General features: G+C 39.7%; 2 protein-coding genes and 1 pseudogene across 2 annotated transcripts in view; 1 reads left to right on the forward strand and 2 right to left on the reverse strand.

Moving 5' to 3' along the window:
• Positions 1-1616: 1616 nt before the first annotated feature.
• LOC126622557 (uncharacterized) overlaps positions 1617-22647 on the reverse strand; it is a gene marked incomplete at its 5' end in the record, with an annotated part of 75970 nt that continues 54939 nt past the window's right edge. Inside the window, 2 exons of the mRNA XM_050291345.1 lie at positions 1617-2231; positions 2751-3302. Coding sequence (XP_050147302.1) covers positions 1617-2231; positions 2751-3302 — 1167 coding nt within the window. The remainder of the gene's footprint in view (positions 2232-2750; positions 3303-22647) is intronic.
• Positions 6454-6560, forward strand: LOC126624874 (small nucleolar RNA R71; annotated as a pseudogene).
• Positions 19092-21301, reverse strand: LOC126621993 (CBS domain-containing protein CBSCBSPB1-like). The gene is made up of 4 exons (XM_050290629.1): positions 20855-21301; positions 20210-20366; positions 19950-20120; positions 19092-19754 (listed from the first exon to the last, which is right to left on the reverse strand). The coding sequence occupies exons 2-4, from the start codon at positions 20244-20246 to the stop codon at positions 19720-19722; spliced, it is 243 nt and encodes an 80-aa protein (XP_050146586.1). The 5' UTR covers positions 20247-20366; positions 20855-21301; the 3' UTR covers positions 19092-19719.

Raw genomic sequence — 22647 nt, forward strand, 5'->3', positions numbered from 1 at the left:
AAGTAGCTACAAACAACAATAAAAATGCAAATTTTTTTTTTTTAATAGAGAAATAAACTAACGAAATATATTTCCACCCCCAAACTTAATTATAGCATTGTCCCCAATGATAATGAAATGAATTTTTGAACAATAAGACATAAAAATGGAAGGAAAGAAATATAAAATGAAATAAAGACACATAAAGAAAAGGAAAGAACACACCAATTTGTGTAGGCGAGGAGAGCAAATGTGTGAGTCATTCTTCTCTGCTTGTTTCTTCTACACTTCACGTGCATTCTACTTTACCAGAAATCGTCGACAGATTGCCCGTAATTTCCGTAAAGTAGACTCTGCATGTGACAGATGTTGACACGTCTGGAAAAGCAGATTCCTCTCCGATTTCGGAGCTTGCCTCTTCGAAATCTGAGCTCCGTCGAGTGCAGAGGTTGCATGTGACGAGTACGGACAAATCTGGAACAAAGGATGGCCCGTGGTTTCTGAGCAAGCTCAGCTTTTGAGAAAGCGAACGCCGCTTTGATTTTTTTAGTTGGCCTCTTCGATATCTGGAATTGCCTCTTCGATATCTGAAATCCCATCGCGTGCTGATTTTTATAGAGGTTTGCAGGACGTTCAAAGCACACTTGAATTTCTGCCTGTAAAAACTCCCTCTTTGCATTTCTACGATCTCGACTTGTCCGACCTCTTCTTTCTTTAACACCTCTGAAAAATGTCTGGCCCTTCCGACCGTCGTTTTGACTTGAATCTTGGTGAAGAGGCAGCTCCGCCTTCACCAGACAACATATGGCGGCCATCTTTCATATCCCCTACTGGCCCCCTTACTGTTGGGGATTCGGTGATGAAGAATGATATGGCAGCTGCGGTGGTGGCCCGGAACCTTGTCACTCCTAGAGATAACAGATTGCTTGCAAAACGGTCTGATGAATTGGCTATTAAGGAGTCTCTGGCTCTCAGTGTGCAGTGTGCAGGTTCCGTGTCCAACATGGCCCAACGCCTCTTTGCCCGAACCCGTCAAGTTGAATCGTTGGCGGCTGAAGTGATGAGTCTCAAGCAGGAGATTAGAGGGCTCAAGCATGAGAATAAACAGTTGCACAAGCTCGCACACAACTATGCCACAAACATGAAGAGGAAAATCGACCAGATGCAGGAATCTGATGGTCAGATTTTACTTGATCATCAGCGGTTTGTAGGTTTGTTCCAACAACATTTGCCTTCGACTTCTGGGGCTGTACCGCATAGTGAAGCTCTAAATGATCAACCTCTGATGCCTCCTCCTTCTGTGGCCCCGTCGACTGCTGAGGCCCCACCGACTAATGAAGCTCCTCCTAAGCAACCTTTGTGAAGGCTCATTCTTGTATTTATCTGCTTAATGTTCCTTTCCTTTTTTTTATGAATGAAAAAAATATCTTGCAAGAAGTTGTGGTAGAGATTGCAAAATCATTACCTGCATAAAGGAACAAAAGTAGGACTTAAACACAAATCAGAAAATAAGAGAAAAACAGAACAAGAACATTTAAAATTATTCAAAATAAAAATGAAAGATAGAAAGCTTGGGTTGCCTCCCAAGAAGCGCTTTAGTTACTGTCTAGAGCTAGACATTCTGTTGGCAGCTTGATTCAAATGACAGGTTCCTTCAAAGTGATGGAATCCTTAGCAAGATCATATGGAGACTCCTTGTATAACTTCAAGCGATGTCCATTAACTTTGAAGACAAAACCAGTTTGCATGTTTTGGATATCCACAGCCCCATGAAGATGGACCTGTACAACACGATATGGACCATTCCAACGTGATTTGAGCTTTCCTGGGAATAGTTTCAATCTTGAATTAAAAAGCAAAACCTTTTGGCCCGGTTGAAACTCTTTACGAAGGATGTGAGCATCATGAAATTTCTTGGTCTTATCCTTGTAAATCTTTTCATTCTCATAAGCATCATTCCTTATTTCTTCCAGTTCATTCAACTGCAGCTTCCGCTTCTCTCCCGCTGCTTGGTAGTCAAAATTGAGGTGCTTAATAGCCCAATATGCCTTGTGCTCCAGTTCCATAGGCAGATGGCAAGCTTTCCCATACACCAAACGAAAAGGAGACATCCCAATCGGTGTCTTATAAGCTGTCCTATATGCCCACAAAGCATCAGTAAGCTTTAAACTCCAATCCTTTCGAGATGAACTGACCGTTTTCTCAAGAATCCTCTTGAGCTCCTGATTAGATACTTCAACTTGTCCAGATGTCTGTGGATGGTATGGAGTGGCTATGCGATGGTGAATATGATACTTGGCACAAAGGGAAGCCATGGTACGGTTTAAGAAATGCGTACCTTCGTCACTGATGATAGCACGAGGTACTCCAAATCGGGGAAAAATAGTATTCTGCAAGAAACCTAACACCACAGAACTTTTGCATGTTGGAGAAGCTATTGCCTCCACCCACTTAGAGACATAATCAACTGCCACCAAGATGTAGAGATTGCCATGTGAAGACGGGAAAGGTCCCATGAAGTCTATACCCTAAACATCAAATAATTCAATCACCAAAATACTTTGTTGGGGCATCTCATTTCTCTGAGAAAGATTTCCAACTCTTTGACACTTATCACAAGCCTGGCAGCATAGGTATGCATCTTTGAATAAAGATGGCCAAAAGAAACCACTTTGTAAGATCTTGGCCGCTGTCCTTCTTGGTCCAAAATGACCACCACATGCATAGTGGTGAGCAAACTTCAAAATGCTTTCTTGTTCTTCAAAGGGGACACACCGACGAATGATTTGATCTTGGCAATGCTTGAAAAGGTATGGCTCATCCCAAAAGTAGTGTTTTATAGTGGAGAGGAACTTCTTCCTTTGTTGGTAGCTGAACTCTGATGGTATTTCTCCAGATGCCAAATAATTTGCGATGTCAGCATACCATGGTACTTGATGAGTAACCGCTAGAAGTTGCTCGTCTGGAAAGCTCTCTTGCAGGGGCAATGAATCTGCCTCATCAGTGCTTGCATTTACTAATCTTGAGAGATGATCCGCCACAACATTCTCACGTCCCTTTTTATCTAGGATCTCTAAATCAAACTCTTGCAAGAGAAGGACCCATCGAATCAATCGTGGTTTGGCCTCTTTTTTAGACAATAAGTACTTGAGAGCAGAATGATCAGAATACACAATGACTTTAGCACCAACTAAGTACGATCGAAACTTTTCAAGAGCAAATACCACTGCAAGTAATTCTTTTTCTGTAGTGGCATAATTCAGCTGAGCATCATTCAAAGTGCGGCTGGCATAATATATAACATGGGGGAGCTTATCACGTCGCTGACCAAGAACAGCACCCACAGCGTAATCAGAAGCATCGCACATGAGCTCAAAAGGAAGGGTCCAATCTGGAGCTGTTATAATTGGGGCTAATGTGAGAAGATCCTTCAATTTGTTGAAAGCATCATGACAATCTGCATTAAAATCAAAACAAGCATCTTTAGCAAGTAAATTACAAAGAGGACGACTAATTTTGGAAAAATCCTTGATGAATCTTCGATAAAAACCAGCATGTCCCAAGAAAGATCTCACATTCTTCACAGAAGTTGGTGGTGGTAATTTGACGATCACCTCAATCTTTGCCTTGTCGACCTCTATTCCATTGCTTGAAATCAGATGTCCTAGCACAATGCCATGCTTAACCATAAAATGGCATTTCTCCCAATTTAACACAAGATTAGTCTCCCTGCATCTTTCCAAAACCAAAGACAAGTTATCCAAACATATATCAAAAGAATTACCAAAAACAGAAAAGTCATCCATAAAAACCTCAACAATATTTTCAACCATTCCAGAAAAAATACTCATCATGCATCGTTGGAAAGTGGCAGGGGCATTGCACAATCCAAATGGCATTCGTCTGTATGCAAATGTTCCAAAATGGCATGTAAATGTTGTCTTCTCTTGATCCTCAGGGGCAATTGGAATTTGGTTGTACCCTGAATACCCATCTAAGAAACAATAGAAAGAATGACCAGCTAGTCTCTCGAGCATCTGATCAATGAATGGCAGCGGAAAATGATCCTTTCTAGTGCTGTTATTGGGCTTTCTATAGTCAACACACATTCGCCATCCGGTGGTCATCCTTGTGGGCACAAGCTCATTATTATCATTCTTCACCACAGTAATACCAGTTTTCTTTGGAACCACCTGAGTCGGGCTCACCCATTTGCTATCTGAGATTGGATAAATGATACCTGCATCGAGTAACTTCATCACCTCAAGTCTTACAACTTCCTTCATGATTGGATTTAGACGTCTTTGAGCTTCAACAGTTGGTTTAGTCCCAGCCTCCATAAAAATCCTATGCATGCACAAAGCTGGACTAATGCCTTTTATGTCAGCAAGTGTCCACCCCAGAGCATCTTGATACTTGCGAAGAACTCTTAGTAATTTGTCTTCCTCCGTGTCATTACAATCAGCAGCAATAATAACAGGCAAGGTCTCATTCACCCCGAGATGAGCATACTTGAGGTGGCTCGGCAGTAGCTTGAGCTCTAACTTCGGAGCTTGCTCACTTGAAGGAATGAGGGGCTGCTTAGGTACTCCAAGACTTTCATAAACATGTCGCCACCTTGGATTATGAATTGGTGCACTATCCAATGCAGCGATGACGTCCACCACATTTTCTTCCATAGATAAAGTAGCATCATGGTTGGTGAGGCAAGTTAACAGCTCATCATTAGATGATCGTGAGGCAAAGTTTGCATGCACAATCCCATCCAAAACATCAACACGAAAACACTCTTCAGGTTCGAAAGGACGCTTGACAGCTTCAAAGAGTTTGAATACAACTGACTCTCCTTGCACTCTTAAGGTTAAAGTACCTGCTTCCACATCAATAAGTGTCCGGGCGGTGGCCATGAACGGTCGGCCTAAAATGAGAGGAACTTCCTTGTCTTCCTCCATGTCAAGTACAATGAAATCAGCTGGAAGATAGAATTTATCCACTTTAATAATCACATTTTCCAGAATACCCAAAGGATAGGTCACGGACCTATCTGCCAATTGAAGACTCACAGACGTGGGCTTGAGTTCTCCTTCACCTAATTTTTGAAAAACAGAATAAGGCATAAGGTTAACACTTGCTCCTAAATCAATCAATACTTTATGAAAATCAAGACTACCAATAGTACAAGAGATAGTGAAACTCCCCGGATCTTTCTTCTTGGGTGGTAGCTTATGTAAGAGGACAGCACTGCATTGCTCAGTTAAAATCACCTTCTCATATTCCAAGAACTTTTTCTTTTTAGAACATAGCTCCTTCAGAAATTTGGCATATGATGGAATCTGTTTAATAGCATCTAATAGAGGCAAATTAATTTGAACCTTAGCCAATGTCTTCATGAATTCAATGCATTGTTGATCCTTGGAACGTTGTTGCTGCCTTTGTGGAAATGGCAAAGGTGGCTTGTATGGTGGCTTGTCAGAAGGTGCAAATAAACTACCAAGGCCTTTTTCCTTGTTTGCATTAAAGTTGGGTCGAGATTGCACATTGTCACTTGCACTAGGATCTGGAATACCTGCTTCAGAAATAGCCTCTGACCGAGACTTTGCAGCTAATGGTGCACTTTCAGTAAGCTCTTCTTCTTCCACTTCGTCTTCATGGTGCACCACTTCTCTGTTGTCATAGCTCTTGCCACTTTTCAATGTCCGTATTACTTTGCAATGCTCCATCCCTCTTGGATTTTGCTCAGATTGGCTCGGGAACTTTCCTTTCTCTCTTTCATTGAACATGGTAGCAAGCTATCCAACTTGAGTCTCCAAATTCCCCACTGATGCCGTGAGATTCTGAATGCTAGTTTGTGTGGATTGGACAAAACTGTTGGTGGTATTAGAGAGAGCAGACATATGTTGAGCTAGCTGTGACATTTGGTCTTCAAGAGATGGTTTCTTAGTCTCACTAGTTGATTGGTAAGACTGTTGGTATTGACGTGGCTGTTGGTTGCCACCCCAACTGAGATTGGGATGGTTCTTCCACCCAGGATTATATGTATTGGAATAAGGATCACTTCTGGGTCTAATGAAATTATTCACCATATTCACATGATCTTGCACAAGCTCAGGGTAGCTATCCTTGTTGGGGCATTGAGTGATGTCATGAGTTGTCTCACTACAAATGATGCACGGTTCTTGGGCATTGGGCATGGAAGAGACCTGCATTAAGGCAGCAAACTTGGCATTAAAATTATTTTCCATTTTAGCAATTTGAGCAGAAACATTAGGATAACTCTGAGAAATCTCAAAAAATCCCCTTTTTTGTGTTTGTTCTTCTGTCCATTGTTGGGATTCAGAAGCCATCATATCAAATAACTCAAATGCTTCCCTTGCTGATTTTGACATTAATGACCCTCCAGCAGATGCATTCACGTGACTCTTGGTGGTGGCATTGAGACCATCATAAAATATGTTCATTTGAAGGTTAGAATCAAACCCAGCATGATGACATTTTGTGTACATCTCATTATACCGTTCCCAAGCTTCATGGAAAGACTCGTTCGGCTTTTGAGCGAAAGCCAATATCTCTTTCTTGAGTGCAAGAGTCTTGGATGAAGGAAAAAACTTATTGAGAAATTTTTCTTGCAATTCTGTCCATGTTGTAATGCTATTGGCAGGCAGAAAATGCAGCCACGCCTTGGCTTTGTCCTTCAAAGAGAATGGGAACAAACGTAACTTGATAGCTTCAGAAAAGAAACCTCTGATTATGGTGTTGTCACATGCCTCAATAAAATCAACCAAATGCATGTTAGGATCACTGTTTAGCAACCCATGAAAGGATGGCAATATGTTGAGGATGTGAGGTTTGATTTCAAAGGATGTCCCATCTTCCACATCTGGATATATAATGCACCTCGGCACTGCATTGATTCTCGCCGCCAATGAATTCCTTAAGGGTTGACCTGCTGCAGGTAAGGCTAGGGCCATGTGTGCAACTGATGTCAAAGGTTGGAAAATAGATGTGCTGCTCTCAAGATCACAGAACAAATCCTTAAGAAAAGTATCACCAAGGTTGGAATCTTGTGCTAAATATTTTTCTCGAGCTAACTTCCTTGCACTTCTCTCTGGTTCATGGTCGTAAGGAATAAGCACTTGATTCTTGGACCTTGTTCCAATTACCATATACTACACCTGAACAAACAACAGAAATATTAAGCCACAATAAAAATAAAAGTAAAATAAAATAAAACTTAACAGAAATTAACTAAACAACAAAAAGAAAAAGAAAGTAAGTAAACCTAGATGAATTAAAAACACAATTTATGCAAATTGGCAACCACTAGTTAATTAAACGAAGATAAAAAATCTCACACCACACATCCACTACACTTAATCAAAGATCAAAACTCAACTAAATTAATTGCTGTTTTTTTTTTTTTTTAATTTTAAATAATAATTTTTTATTATTTTAATAATATGTGATTTAAAACAAAAATTTGTGAAAGGGATACATAAACAGATTTCTAACACAAATATACAACATTATTACGGTACCAAAGTTAAATTCACCATTAATGAGCTTAATAAAAAAGGATTCTTTAAATTTTTTTTTTAAATTTAATAATTAATAAAAATAAAACATAACATAAGCATAAGAAAAATAAACACAAAAGCTCGGGAACTGTTGGCACAGTCCCCGGCAACGGCGCCAATTTCTTGATAGCGATTTTACCACTTGTAAAACAAAGGGTTAAACCATAGAAAATTCTTGCAAGAGAACAAGTGTTTGTAGTATAGAATGGCTCAAGCAAGGTCGATCTCCTCAGGGACTGATATAAACAATTTACGAATTTTTGTGTATTTAACTTATTTAATTCTAAGAATTACAGTAATTTGACGAAACTAAATATTACTGGATGTGACTTAAACAAATATCTAAAATGGGAATTGATTTATAAGAATAATGATTCAACTTAAACAAAACAAGTAAATAAGGAAATTCAAGATAAAATAAATGACTGAAGAAAAATAAATTGACAATATGCTAGAGTTCAACCTTTACCAACAACACTCCTACGTAGCTATTCTAATTGCTTAAATAATTGAAAACACACATGCTTTGAAGGTTGGATTTTCCTTGTGTATATTTTACTTGTGACATTCAAGCTAAAACGCATACCACTACATGCAACTTATCCATGACATTTGGATTAAATATAAACACGGGTGATTCATTAATCTTGGTGAAAATCCTTTTGTTAAACCATATAATCCCTAAGAGCGTGATATTTACCTTAGGAGAGTATAATTCTCAATCACAAGAAGCACAACCAATTTTAACGTGACATTCGTTCAAAATTGCATCCGATAACTTTTCTAAGCATCCTAATGGTGTTCAAGCATCAAGGTACATAGATAGTTTAATTCAGTGATTGAAAATATCAAAGCAAACATGTAACAACACTTAAGCAATTGAAAAATAAAACTACGTATTCATGTTGCGGCTCATGGCCTCACTCTAGCATAATAAATTAGTTACACATAATTATTTTGATACATAAGAAATTATTCATAACAAAAAATAAATAACTAAGAAAGAAGACACCCGTTTCTTTTCTCCAGATCGCAAGTCTAAGTGAAATTTTCCGTGTGCACTGCCTTTGCTGCCTCTGCTGCGTCAGTCTGCTCTCTGCTGTCCTCTCTCTTCCGTCTCACCCCTGCTCTCCCTGCGCCAGTCCCCCTTTTTCCCTCTGTCCTCCTCCGTCCCCCTCTATCTCTGCCCTCTGTTTCCTTTTCTATTCTCTCTGCCTTGAGTCAGCCCGTGTCTGCCTGGCCTTTTTGCTGCGTCCATACACGTGTCCTCCACTCTTGCGCACTGCCCTCATTTCTATTATTTCCGTTTGCCTTTCTTTCCACTCCCTATTTTTTCTCCATTGTTTTCTCTTCAGTGTCTCTCCCACTGCCCTTTTATTATTCTTCTTTTTATTCCATCAGTCTTCCACTCTCTCTTTGTCTGCCGTGTCTCTCCCTCTAACAAAAAGCAGCCATTTTCAATTCCATTCTCTCCATTTTGCCTGAGATTAATCCTAAACAAAATTAACTGCATATTAACACAAGGTAAGGTAAAATGTCACAAGTTTAACACAAAAACATCACAAAGACTTTAGAAATGGATGGTATAAATGCATGAAATATATGAGTGATCAGCCACATAGGCTTTATACTTTTTAGAGTCAACAGTTTGTTAATACATGTGTTATTTATAAATGGACATCAAAATTATAGGTTTTTTATATTAGCATTCCACAAAATGTTGAATGCACCACACATTAAAATTTAATATTAAATAACTTATTTACTCCACTATGTAATGACAATTTTGACCTTCTTAGGTTTAAAAAAAAATTAAAAAAAATTCTACATATACCCCAAATCACCTTTAGCGTATTATTTCTCTTCTTCAACTATCAAAACCCCTATCACCCCCTCCATTGTTGAACGAAACTCTAACCAATGAAACTACAGACATGTTGATTGAGAAAAATTATTTTTGATTAATGGAACACAAAATCGATATACCTTCCACATGTATTGAGAGAAGGTAATTTTGAAGGTCTAATGGAATCATTTGGTGCCAATCCCCATCAAATTTGTTGGTTCTTTTATGTTATTTGTATTAGAAAGATGGAGACCTAGTTATTTTCGACAAAAAAAAAAGAAGATGGAGACCTAGTTCTTCAATATATGAATGACAACATATGTCTAGGAAAACCCACCTTGTCATCCCCAAGAGAAAAGTTTAGCGATTAAGAAAGGCAACATTTTCTGCTGCCACCCTTGAGAAAAGGGGTAGCAACTATAGGAATCTATTTCAATTGAATGTTAGACAGCCACACGCATGAAATTGAGTTGCATAAATGATTTGAAATCATTCGGCAAACGAAACGTTCAAATGTTTAGATTCAGTTCATGAAAATTAAAAATGAGTGTTATAAGATTTGAGAAATGTGGGATGTATGTAGAAAATATAAGATGTATATTGAGAATGTAGGGTGTGGGGGTATTATGGAGAAGTATGTGGGGTGCATTAAGATAATTTTTAAGTGAAAAAGCAAATGTGTGGTGTATTAAGTATGTGGGGTTTATTCAACAATTTGTGAGGTGTATTATATATATAACGCATGAAGATGCAATTGGCCTGTAAATTAATTGGTTAAGAGCATTCGCCCTTGCATCTGAGGTCCATTGTTTGATTTCCACTCCTCGTAATTAGATATATGTATATTATCCTATCATTTGTAAAAACAAATATAACACATGAAGATAAATAACATAATATACCCATATAACGTAAGAATTATACTGAAAAATCTCAATACAAAGAGCCAAATATTTTCCTTACAGTGATATTTAGCGCATGCAAATAGAATGCGTGCCAAGTACTAAGTATCCAATTGCATACATATATTAATCACTGTAGCCACATAATCTCTTTGTTTCCTAAGTGATTAATCATATAAAACTCATATAGTGTACGTGGGGTATCATGGAAGAGAATAAAATAATTAATGCAAACTAACAGACACCCACGTTCTAGATTAGTTGTGAAAGTTATCCTAATCATTATTAATTATATTGTGTTGTACATCTGCCAACCAAAACAGTATATCGACCACATATCACATATCGCTACAGTTGTATGAACAACTGGACGGTGAGGGTTCTCAAAGATGAAAGAGTCACTCACTGAATATTTGTCAAGACCACCAGTCAATTGATTTGGGCTTATCTTATTATTGAAATACGAATTGCTCACCACCCTTACTAAGGTGGTGAGCGTTATCATTAAAAAAAGGTGGTGAGTAAATTCAAACTCTTATTATTGGGAATGATTTCTTAGTTTACACCTTAAATAAATTGATTTTCTATTAAAATTGAGTGTTATTAGATTAGATTTTTTCAGTTATTTATACACCTACGCACACATGCCACACATAAGGTACTTCCAGCAATTTAGCCACTCGTAACATGGTGTACATCGGATTATATTGGAAGATGTTGACAGTAGGCAAATGGCTCTTTACCACAGTGGTAAAAAGGTATTGAGCTTTTACATGACGATGAGGGTTCGAATCCCGTCGATGACTATTCTAAAACTAATATACCAAAATCTATAGTTTGACAAAAAGAAAAATAAAAATCTCGACATTAGTATGTGGTCTAGTAAGATAAGTGTGGAGCAAAAAATAATCACAAGTCGACACGTGGATTTTTGGGTCAAAAGGACAAAATTACCCTCGATGCACATCGGGATTTCTACGTGCACGCAATGGGCAATCATCCCTCAATCAAGTCAAAAGTGCCCAAAATAGGTAACAATTCAAAACCTAATTCATCCATCCTCATCAAATCCTTTCCACAAGGTAACTCCCAAATAATTCCTCTTTTATTATATTAATTAGCTAATCAATTAGGAAATTATTATTATTAATTAGCTAATTAATTTATTTATTATTCAATTATTCCTAATTAGCTATAAATCATGAACCTCACCCAAAATATCAACCAAGTGGCAGATTCTCCTCCTCCTAAAGGGGCCGGTCACACCCCTGTAAATACTACCTCATTCTTTCCAAAACTCAAGTCCAATTCTCTTGCTAAACTCTCTAAATTCTCCAAACACTTTTCCCTCAAAATTGTAACTTTTGGCATCGGAGGTTCTTCGCCCAAAGCCCCCCCCCCCCAAATTCATCATGGGCGTGTGAGGCTTTTGGCCTTAACCTAACATGTTATTTGTTTTGTAGGTGCAATTTTGTCCAAGAGCAAGGAGGAAGAAATTTGCATCCACAAATTGGTGCTTTCATTGAGAGTAGAGTCACACACTTGTAGAAGACTCTCGTCTCTAAGAATTTTCTATTTTCTTGTCCATTTGTAAATTTTTCATACGTTTTTATTCTTAGAATTTTTTATTTGCAAAAATTCTTTGATAAAACGTAAAAGAGAAGTACAATGGCTAGAAATTTAGAAAATTCAACAAGTGAAAATTTCAATGTTCAAGAGATGGGACCACAGCGATCCATGAGGAGCGGCACCACCACCACGAGGTTCCACCATGGCAACCACCATAATAGCCACCCGCGGTGAGGTCATTGGCGCCACCACCACAGCCCAAGCTATGCCATCCAAGCTAGCACGGGCCCAAGCCTTAGCCGAGCAGGCTCGTGACACCCAAACCCAACCCGAGCCCAATGCGTTGCCAAGCCAAGCCCAAGCCTCGCACCAGCGTGCGCCACATGCCGAACAACCCACTCTAGTGGCCTAGCCTGCTTCTGCAGCCCAATTTGCTCCCATGGCCTTTCAAGCAGCCCAAATCGGTCCAAGATTAGTTAACTATCTCAGCTCCAAATTTCCAGACCGACAATTAAACCGAGAGCATTTTCACCATATTTTTATGAGGATTTAACATTTCCTAATTCAAATCTTGAGCTTGGAGTCTACCACAGTTCCACTGCTCAAGGTGACGCATTCCTTCCAAGCTCTTCCAACCCAAATGGAAAACAACACTTGTCTCGACAAGTTCTAGAGCTGACGAGCGTCTTCGTACAACAGATAACCTTGGTGAACCAGCTTTTGCAGTGCACCGAGATGCAACGTGCCCCAGACAAGGTGTCCCAGAGTAGGACAAGGGCAGACGAAGAACTTCTCCAGCAGCATCCCGAGTTTTTGGGCAATGTACACTCTCGATTGGGCCCCCGAGATAGCGTATACTCCAGTCTTAGTGCGTAAAGAAGCGTGCACTCTCGACTAGGCACACGGATGAGCATACTATAGACATCGAAATTTGAATATTCGTGTTTACGCATACATTCACGGTTGGGGTCGCACCCCGAAAGTCAAATGAGCAACCTTCTAGGCGAAGTGTTCATTCGTGGCTAAGCCCGCAAGGAGCATCTTCCACCTCACATTAGAGTAGGCAGCATGACGGAAGGAGAGAAGCAGTCACTTAATTCGGCCGCCTACGAGAAATTCGCTCGTCTGCTAAGAACGTACCACATACACTGCAAGCGAGCATAGACGAGCCGAATACATGAAAGAGCAACCTAGACCAGCAGGTCATGACTGGGGCCAACCGATAGCTCCGCTACCCTAACAAAAGCAAATTCAGGAAAAAGTAGAGAGACTCTTGACCAAGCGATTGCACGATTTCCAACACAACGAGGTCACCGACGAGGCATTACGACGAGACATGACCAACATAAGCAGGTTACCCTTCATGGACGAGATTGAGCAGGCAGAGCAGCTTTCCAAAAATGACATCCAGCAAACCACCCGCTGTTCGAAAAATTGATCATGAAAAAATATCTAACTCTGATAGACTCTTTCACTCTGACAGAGAAGCATGCACTTTGGGACAAGGCTCGCTGATCAAGATGCAAGGACTTGAAAAAGAACCTTACATCATCTCCCTACAATCCAAACCGGAGGCAGCGAATAACCTATTCGCATGTTTGACAGTATCTAAAGCATCAATAAGCTCTACCATCATACGCGAAGAACTATATTCCATAGTTGAAAAGCTCTCCTCAAAGTTACCAAAAATTCAAAAGCTAATTTGGCAATAGTTGTTGCAATCCGGAAGCTCAAGTTTTACCTTCAGACGCTCGCAGTCATCCTCATGACGCACTATTCCACCCAATCCAAAAGTGAGATGATAAAGGCGTAGACACTGGCGGATGCAAAATTTTCTGACGAATGCAACAACTCGGCCCAAAAGGCACGCCAAGGGCAGACGAACACTAGAATGACATACTCGAAAGCAAGCTTTGTCCTCGTCGCCCCAAACTATTCTACGTAGGAGCAACATGTACTGGCAATTGAACACCACCTCATGTTACGTGTTACATGGCCCCAGCCGACCTTTGCTCCATAATTCAACTCTAAAGTGGCCCAATACCGATAATTCAGCATCTCCCGTTGCGTGTAACATGACTCTAGCTCTACGGCTCCCTACCATGCATTCACGATGCAACCGAATGACCCAATAATAGCTCCATGACTCCCAAGTACGCCTTCACGCCTAGCCTGAGCAACGCAACAAAGCGGCCCTGAAGATAGCCGAGCACGCCCTAGCTACGCCTGCTCTACCTGATGGAGACTTCTAGCATTTGCATGTCTACGGCGCATCCAACTACAAACGTTCGGGAGCAGCCGTGATCCTTGTCATCCCAAATGGTTCGATGCCCGAGTAGGCGATCACTTTAAGCCTCAAAGCATCCAACAACGAAGCAGAGTATGAGGCCTTACTAGCAAGCCTCCGAATGGCAAAAGGCTTAGCGGTGAAAAAGCTCACAATTCATTCTAATTCCTAACTAATCACTAGCCAGACTACTTGAGGCATTTCAGACTTACACCCTCACTCAAGTTCCACATGCAGACAACGGTCACGTGGACGCGCTAGCCAACTTAGGCTCCGCCCTCGACCACCAACTCAAATGCTCTATTCCAGTGATGTATCTAGATAAGCCAAGCATAGAGGCGGAGCCAGTAGCTGAGGTGTCACAGGTTAGTACAACTCCAAACGGGCAAGATTACATTATAGACTACGTGGTCAATAACACATTCCCCATGGAAAGATTGGAGTCTAGAAAGCTCTAAATAAAGGCAGCACGCTATTACATATGGAACGGTATTCTCGTCCTAAGATTCTACACTGGACCACATCTCTGCTGCCTAGCGCCCCTTATCGACCTAAAAGTTCTAAGCTCAATCCATGAAGTCGTTTGTGGAAATCACTTCGAAGGCCAATCTTTAGTGTAGAGGGCTCTTGATGAAGGCTACTACTGGCCTACCATGCATCAAGACGCTAAGGAGTTAGTGCAAAAGTGCGACCGTTGCAATTGCTACAAGCCGGTACCAGTACTACCTGCTAGCGAGCTACACCCATAGACGAGTCCTTGATTGTTTATACAGTGGGCAATCGACCTGGTAGGGCCAATGTCTCCCGCTGCTGGGGGCAAAGGCATGATGATTGTAGCAACTGATTACTTCACCAAATGGGTAAAAGTAGAGCCCATGATAACCATGACTCAGACGAACATAGAGCGCTTCATATGAAGAAACATCAATTGCCAATTTGGCATCTCTCAATCCATCGTCACGACAATGGCCTGCAATTCGTGGGCAAAGATTTGGCGAAGTTCTTCCAAAAATATGGCATCAAAAAGCACATGTCCATGCCAGGATATCCTCAAGACAATGGGCGGCCTGAAGCATCCAACAAGATGATTCTCGATTGCCTCAAGAAATCCTTTACCAACAAGTAGGGAAAATGGCCAGACGAACTCCCCGGATATCTATGGGCATATCACACCACCAATAGATGAGCAACCGGTGAGACTCATTTCTCTTTGGCATTTGGCTCAGAAGTAATCATTCATCCCAATGTCATCAAGCCAAGTATCGCCGCTCTACTACCAAGCATTAAGCAAAACAGTAAAGAAATGGCTACAAGCTTAGCTCTGGCAGAAGAGAAGAGAGAGCAGACCATCACCTGCATCGCAGCCTACCAACAGCAGCTCTTTTCCAGCTACAACAAAAGGGCCAAGATCCAGCAGTTCCAGCCTGAAGATCTAGTCCTAAGAAAAGCCTTCAGCACTGCCTACAAAGAATGGTCCAAAAAGATGGATCCCATCTAGGAAGGTCCGTACAAGATCAGCAGAGTATGCAGCAAAAGTAATTACACCCTCGCCACCATGAAACGACAAAAATATCGAAATGCAGTGGAACACCTACAATCTAAGGAACTACCATGTGTGACCTCCCACTACATCAAAGCCCGAAGACTCAAGCTGCTCGACAAGCACCACCTCACAAGCCGAGGATTATCCAATTGTTATGGAATTCTTACCTTACAACTAAGTTCTTGTTCGTTTCACTCATTTTTCAATGAGGAATTCAGAGGTAATCTGCAACTTGGCTCGGCTACATGCTTACGACAACTGATCACTCCTGCATTTCAAAAGAAGACTGCACCCTTCTCAGGGACTCATTGTAGGAATTACGCCCCCCAGAGGGACTAACCATGCTCCCTAGTGCAAGAGGGTAAACCAATTCCCCAACACTTACATGGGTCTGCTCTCTTGTGCGAGAGGATAAACTAATTAATCTCCAGTGCGAGAGGGTAAACCAATTCCCCGACACCCATATGGGTCTTTGATATGAGCATATTTATGCGATTGAGTTAGCTTGTTTTCATGCATTTATGTTGTTATTTCTTAGTTAATTATGTATTTTAAGCTATTTTCGTGTGTTTGTAGGTCCATAGGCCTTATAAAGCAATAAGATGCATTTTGGTGCATTTTGGAGCAGTTTTGGGCTTGGAATGGATAGCATATGCATGGAGCAAGGTGAATGGATGAAATTGAAGACTAAAGAGGCTAGGAATGTGTTAAAGAGAAAGAAGAATTAATGTAAAAAGGATAAAGAGCTCAGCCACAAATGGGTGTCACTCCACCATTCACTTTTCCATCATTGTCGTACACCACTATTGCACTTCCTTTGGATTCCTATGCCATGCATCATCATCCATGTTCCCTTCATTGACTCATTTGTTGCATCATTCCACTTCCTTTCCTTTGTCTACCATGTGCACAATATCCTTTCACCTCCTTGCACTCACTGATTCACCACTTACTCACCTTTCCACCCATGCCATGCATAATCACCCTTGTCCCCTTCATGCACTAGATTTCTTGCACTTATTTCATGCACCATTACACTCATTACACTTCATTGTCGTGCACCACCCTTGTCTCCTTCATTATTTCTGATTTCATGCATCAATACATTGAATCATTACACTCAATTGATGCACACTCCTTGTTCCTTTCACCTATTAGATTTCATACAACTTTTACCTCCACTACATGCACTCATTGATGCACCATCCACCACCTTTGGAATCCCATGCCGTGCATCATGACATTTGCTGCACCTTTGACTCATTTTTGCACCATTCCACCTCCCTTTCCTTTCTATACCATGTGCACAATCATTCATGTTCCCTAGCTGCAACACCACTCCATTTTACCCCCCAAGCTTTGCATCATCACTTCACTTTCACCTTTGAATCTTTTGAACACCACTCCTTGCACTCATTGCTGCAACACCACTCCATTTTACCCCCATGCTTTGCATCATTACTTCATTTTCACCCTTGAATCATTGCACACACCACCAATTCACCTTCTTTGCCGTGCACTTCCCCTATAAAAGGAAGTGTGTGTGGCAGCCATAGAGTTTAGTTTTTGCTTGATCATTGATCCCCATTTCAATACAACCTTCATCCAAACACATTCATTCATCTTTACATCCATTCCTCCATATAAACAAACCTTCAAACACTCACCAACACCTTGTGTCATAGCAAAGGAAGGGAAGGAAAATGCTTGGACATGCTTGCTGTCCAACTTGGATCGTTGGAACGTTTAGGTGTTTTCTTTCTTTTGTTTCCGATGTTTAAATTCATTTTCTTTCGTTTTGTTGTGAATATGAGTGGCTAAACCCCTCTTAGCTAGGGGTGATTTCAAAGCCATGATTATGTTTGTAATATGATTTGATAAATTCCAGTTATGAACTCTTGAATCGTGAATGCAATTGGCTTAACTATTTGATTGATAACTTATTTGTATTTGTTAATTAAGGGTCGACACTTAATTGGCATGCATAAATCCGTTGCTAGAGTATAAGAAAGTTTCACAAAATCATTACAAACTTATATTCACATGTAGTGAAGGTCGCTTATAAACGATCGCATTAAGTTCAATTCCTAGCATAAGCGACATGATGTCATAGTTGCAAGTGCTTATGATTTTCATTAAACGTAATGATCTTTGATTGTATCTCTATTATGAAGTCATGTAGGGAACTTTTGAAGAAGGTTTTGGGTTGTCGAATGATGTCATCCAATCCAATAAAACAAGGAAAATCTGAGAGTTATCTAGTGATGCCACAGTTAATTTGGAGCATTGTTGTTCATAATTCAATGAAGTAGTAACTGGAAATCGAGTTGTTTGCATACATATCATGTGTGGAGAAAAAGCCTCTAGCTATCCCATCCATCATCTTATTTCTCAAATTTGTTTTACAATCTGTCTAGTTTTTCATACTTGTTTGTTTGTTTCAACTTCGTCCAAAACTCACTCCCCCTTTACTTTAGTGTGTCTAATTAGTTAGAATCTGTTTTAATTTGTGTTTTTAAATGTTTTGATTCAAGTAAAAGTCAATTTTCGTCCAAAGTCATTCGTAGTGTCTAGTTTAAGTTTATTTAGTTGTTTTAAGCTGTTTTGAGTATTTTAAGTTTGCTTTGAGTCTTGTGAGTCTTGTTAAGTATTTTTAAGTTTAGTTTTATGTTTTTGAGTCAATTTAGAGGTTATTAGCAAGCCCTCCTAATCCCCGGTCCAGAACAATCCCTACTTATACTTATACTACAATTGTCAAAAGAGGGTTAAATTTGTGTGTTAAGTTAACTTTCGCATCAGTCTTCTCTCCAAGGCAGGGGATAAACTTACACTCCGAATATCCGGACGTGGATGAGCCGGGCTGCCCTAGTATAACTAGGTGCATGATGGCTTATGCCGGGATTCCTAGAAGTAGCCACAATAATCATAAGACGAAACATGAATTTTTGGGTCAAAAGGACAAAATTACCCTCGAGGCACATCGGGATTCCTACGCGCAAGCAGTGGGCAATCATCTCTCAACCAAGTCAAAAATGCCCAAAATAGGTAACAATTCAAAACCTATTTCATCCATCCTCATTAAATCCTCTCCACAAGGTAACTCCCAAATCATTCCTCTTTTATTATATTAATTAGCTAATCAATTAGGAAATTATTCTATTAATTAGCTAATTAATTGATTTATTATTCAATTATTCCTAATTAGCTACAAATCATGAACCTCACCCAAAATACCAACCAAGTGGCTGGTCCTCCTCCTCCTAAAGGGGAAGAATCTATGAGGGTTCTACTCTAGTACTTTATAATACAATTTTTTTAATAGCAATTTATAATACAATTGATACCTCTCGAAGTTGATATGTGATTACAAAACATCAAATATAACACTTATATTTAGTCATATTTTCAAACACGCACATTATGTATATAATTTGATCAAATCCAAATTTAATCTAACACTCTAATTTAATTTTAAAAAAAAAATTACTTCTTTCAAAACCGTAGCCACATAATAAGAGGAAATAATACCAAGGAGAGTCGTGAGAAACAAGAAAGGTTTTGGGGGTCTCCCCCTGGAATCCCTCTTCACAAGTTCTTATTCTAGTCTTTTGTGTTAGATTTGTGTGTCCCTACTTTTTGACAAGGTTTGTCTGATTGTTTGCCAGATCTACCTCATTGGTTTCGCTCTATGGTGTTTATGTCTCCCTTGGCTGGGTATATGATTGGGGCTTCCTTGCCATATGAAATCTGTGATGGGTTTGCTGTGAATTAGATGGGTGGATTTTGTCCGCTTTCTTAAGTGCTTGTAATTAGGGGTGGGCGCGGTGCGGTTTGGTGCGGTTTCGAGTGAAACCACAACCGAAATCGAAACTTTTTGCGGTGCGGTGCGGTGCAGTTTTGAAGCCAAAACCGAAATGAAACCAAACCGTTTGGTTCGGTTCAGTGCGGTTTCAAACGGTTTCGGTTTCGGTTTCAAACGGTTTTTGTGCACAAAACTGCACAAAAAACAGCAGCAAAAATTACACCACAACTGCACCAAAACTGCACCAAAAAACTGCACAAAACTGCACAAAAAAACTGCAAAAGAAAAAATAGCATTAAGTTAATATTGTTTTTTTTCTTCAGAAAACTGACTACTCGTCATCACGCAAGTCTACCAAAAAAAAACACAGATATTCCACCAAAACTGCAAAAATATCTTAAGACTCTGACATAAAGTTCTAAAGAAAACACTAAACTCTCTACTAACCAGAACCAGATGTGCCCCAATGTTTTTCAACACCTTCCACAGCAGCAACAATAGCCTTTCCCTTTTCAGCTGCTCTTTCCATTCGAGCAATGGCATCATATAAACACTTTGCTATATCAAGTAAAGCAATGACCTCTCCATTCTCCACAACAGGCAAATGTCTGAATTTCCCTATAAATGCATAAATCATCATGTAGAAAGAGCAAACCACAATAAGATCGTATGCCAAGAAGTAAATTTTCCTCTCATTTAATACTAACCTTGCACCATTTTCTGAAGGGCCTCCGTTACTAGCATCAGAGGGTTTCTTCTTGTCCTGCAACGATGTGTTCGTCAATTCTGTTCTCTTCGAAGAACCGCCTTGACTAGCCATCGTCGCCTTCAATAAAAAACCTTTATATTCTCCCTCTTCAAATCCCCGCACCAAAATTAATTTCCAAATTTTATTCATTCCCAAAATACAAATTCCTCAATCTTCGATTTTCACCTCGTTTTCTCCATTTCCAAACATCCCAACCAAATAAACGTGAAAAATATCGGATTCTTTTATTCAATTTTCTTCCATTTTCTCGGCAACCAAACAGAAACAGAAACATAAACTCACCGGACCCAGAAAAAACCTCCTCCTCCTCTTCCTCCTCTACTACAATCGAAATTACGAACATAGAAAAACTAGTGTACAGCACTGAAACCTGCCTAACCCAAGTAGACCAGACAATTTTGATACTAATATCTCAACTTTCGAAAAAAAATTACTTACTTTGCCAAACCCAAACCTGCCTAACATTCGAAAGAAATGCACATTTTAAATTATCAATCATGATTCAGTGCATGAGTTTGTTCTCATATTTTCCCCTTTAATCTAACAACATATATGAAATTGAAGACAGGATGAGAAATGTTTACCTCTGCGTGTGTCGACTCCAAGATTGGAGGCAAGGCAGAGATGAAAGCAAGCCGCAGAAGCAGTCGCAGAAGCAGAAGCAAGCTGCAAAAGCAGAAGCAGTTGCAGAAGGCAGTCGCTCGCAGCCTCGCAGGCAGTCGCTCGCACGCAGTCAGGTGACCAGGTCGCTCGCAAAGGCCAGATGCGGAGATGCAAGGAGGCGCAAACCCAGAACCGCAAACCAAATGTATAAGTATAACCTAAACCTAGTTGAATGAACTAAATAAAAATAAAAAAGTGCGGTTTCGGTTTCGGTGCGGTTTTGAAAACCCAAAACCGAAACCAAACCGTTTTGTGTGCCGCGGTTCGGTTTTGAAACCGAAACCGTTTCAAAACCGCAAAACCAAACCGTTTGGTGCGGTTTGATTCGATTCGTGTTTCGGTTTCGGTTTTCGGTTCCAAGTGCCCACCCCTACTTGTAATGATTATAAAAACTCAATTAGAGCTGTCTATACTATAAAATCTCTTTAGGCGAGTTTGTATAGTTTCACTATATGTGATTTTGTTATTGTGATGTCAATTTAGGGAATTTCTACACTAGATTAATGGAGGTGTGATGTTTAGTTTGTTGGATCTACTATTAAATGGTGCTTTGGGATCATGAGGTTATTTGTAGCTACGATATCTGTCCCTACAACGTTCAGATTAGGGTCGGTCTTGAGGCTAGTAGGAGTAGGCGGGCCGCCTAGTGCCTCCACTTAGGAGGGGCCCCCAATTTTTATTTTATTATATATATATATATTACAAACTTCATGTATGTTTAAATAAGAAATTCACAGTCTTTGAGCCCCTGAGTCTTTGATATATAATTTTTATTAACCATACCAGTTACAGTTGCCTCTGTGCAAAGAAGTTTTTTAAAATTGAAGTTCAAATCTTATCTTCGATCAACTATGTCATAAGAAATATTGAATGAGTTAGTTATTTTATCAATTGAAAAAGAATTGGTTGAAAATATTAGATTATGTAAACTTAATTAATACATTTGCGTCTACAAACACAAGACGTGTAATATTTAAATGATGCTTGTATATCTTTCTTTTTTTAAAATTAATTTTTAATGATATTTGATGTAAAATTAGATTTTTTTCATACACTTAGCGAATTATTTTTTATACATATTAGTGTACAAAGGATTAAGGGTCAGAAAACTGTAGGGCCACACTTCAAAAGCTCGCCTAGAGCCTCAAATTCTCAAGACCGGCCCTAGTTCAGACACTCAATATGAAGAGTTTAATCTTTCACATGATCTTCCAACATTTGATGCTAAGTGATTTCTATGGATCCTTCAGCTCTTTCAACATTTGTGACTATTAATTTTTATTTTTCATTTTTTGCTTGCAAGTATTGTTCTCTTAGTATCATATTCTTCATCTGATTGTAAACTTTTGCCAAGTGCCATTCATTCTTTAATGAATGACGTATGCCGCTTATTAATTTTTTTTTCTTTCAAAAGGTTTAATCTATATCTAATTTTATGTTTTTATAATTTGCCACTATATCTTGTGGATCCTCACACAATGTCCTAACCAATAAATTAATTTGCTACATTTTAATTGATAATCAAATGTGTTTGTTCCATACTTGACCAATCCTGAAACTACTGAGCACCGGTCAACGTTATACCGTCAAGGACCCAGAAGAGTTTCCCTCCAACCAGGAGGCCAATCACAGCACGACATGTGTCGACATCAAAAGCCAATCAGTGCGACATGTGTCAACATCAGAAGCCAATCACAACACGACACGTGTCAA

This window comes from Malus sylvestris, chromosome 5 (assembly GCF_916048215.2).
Source record: "Malus sylvestris chromosome 5, drMalSylv7.2, whole genome shotgun sequence".
Lineage (NCBI taxonomy): Eukaryota > Viridiplantae > Streptophyta > Magnoliopsida > Rosales > Rosaceae > Malus > Malus sylvestris.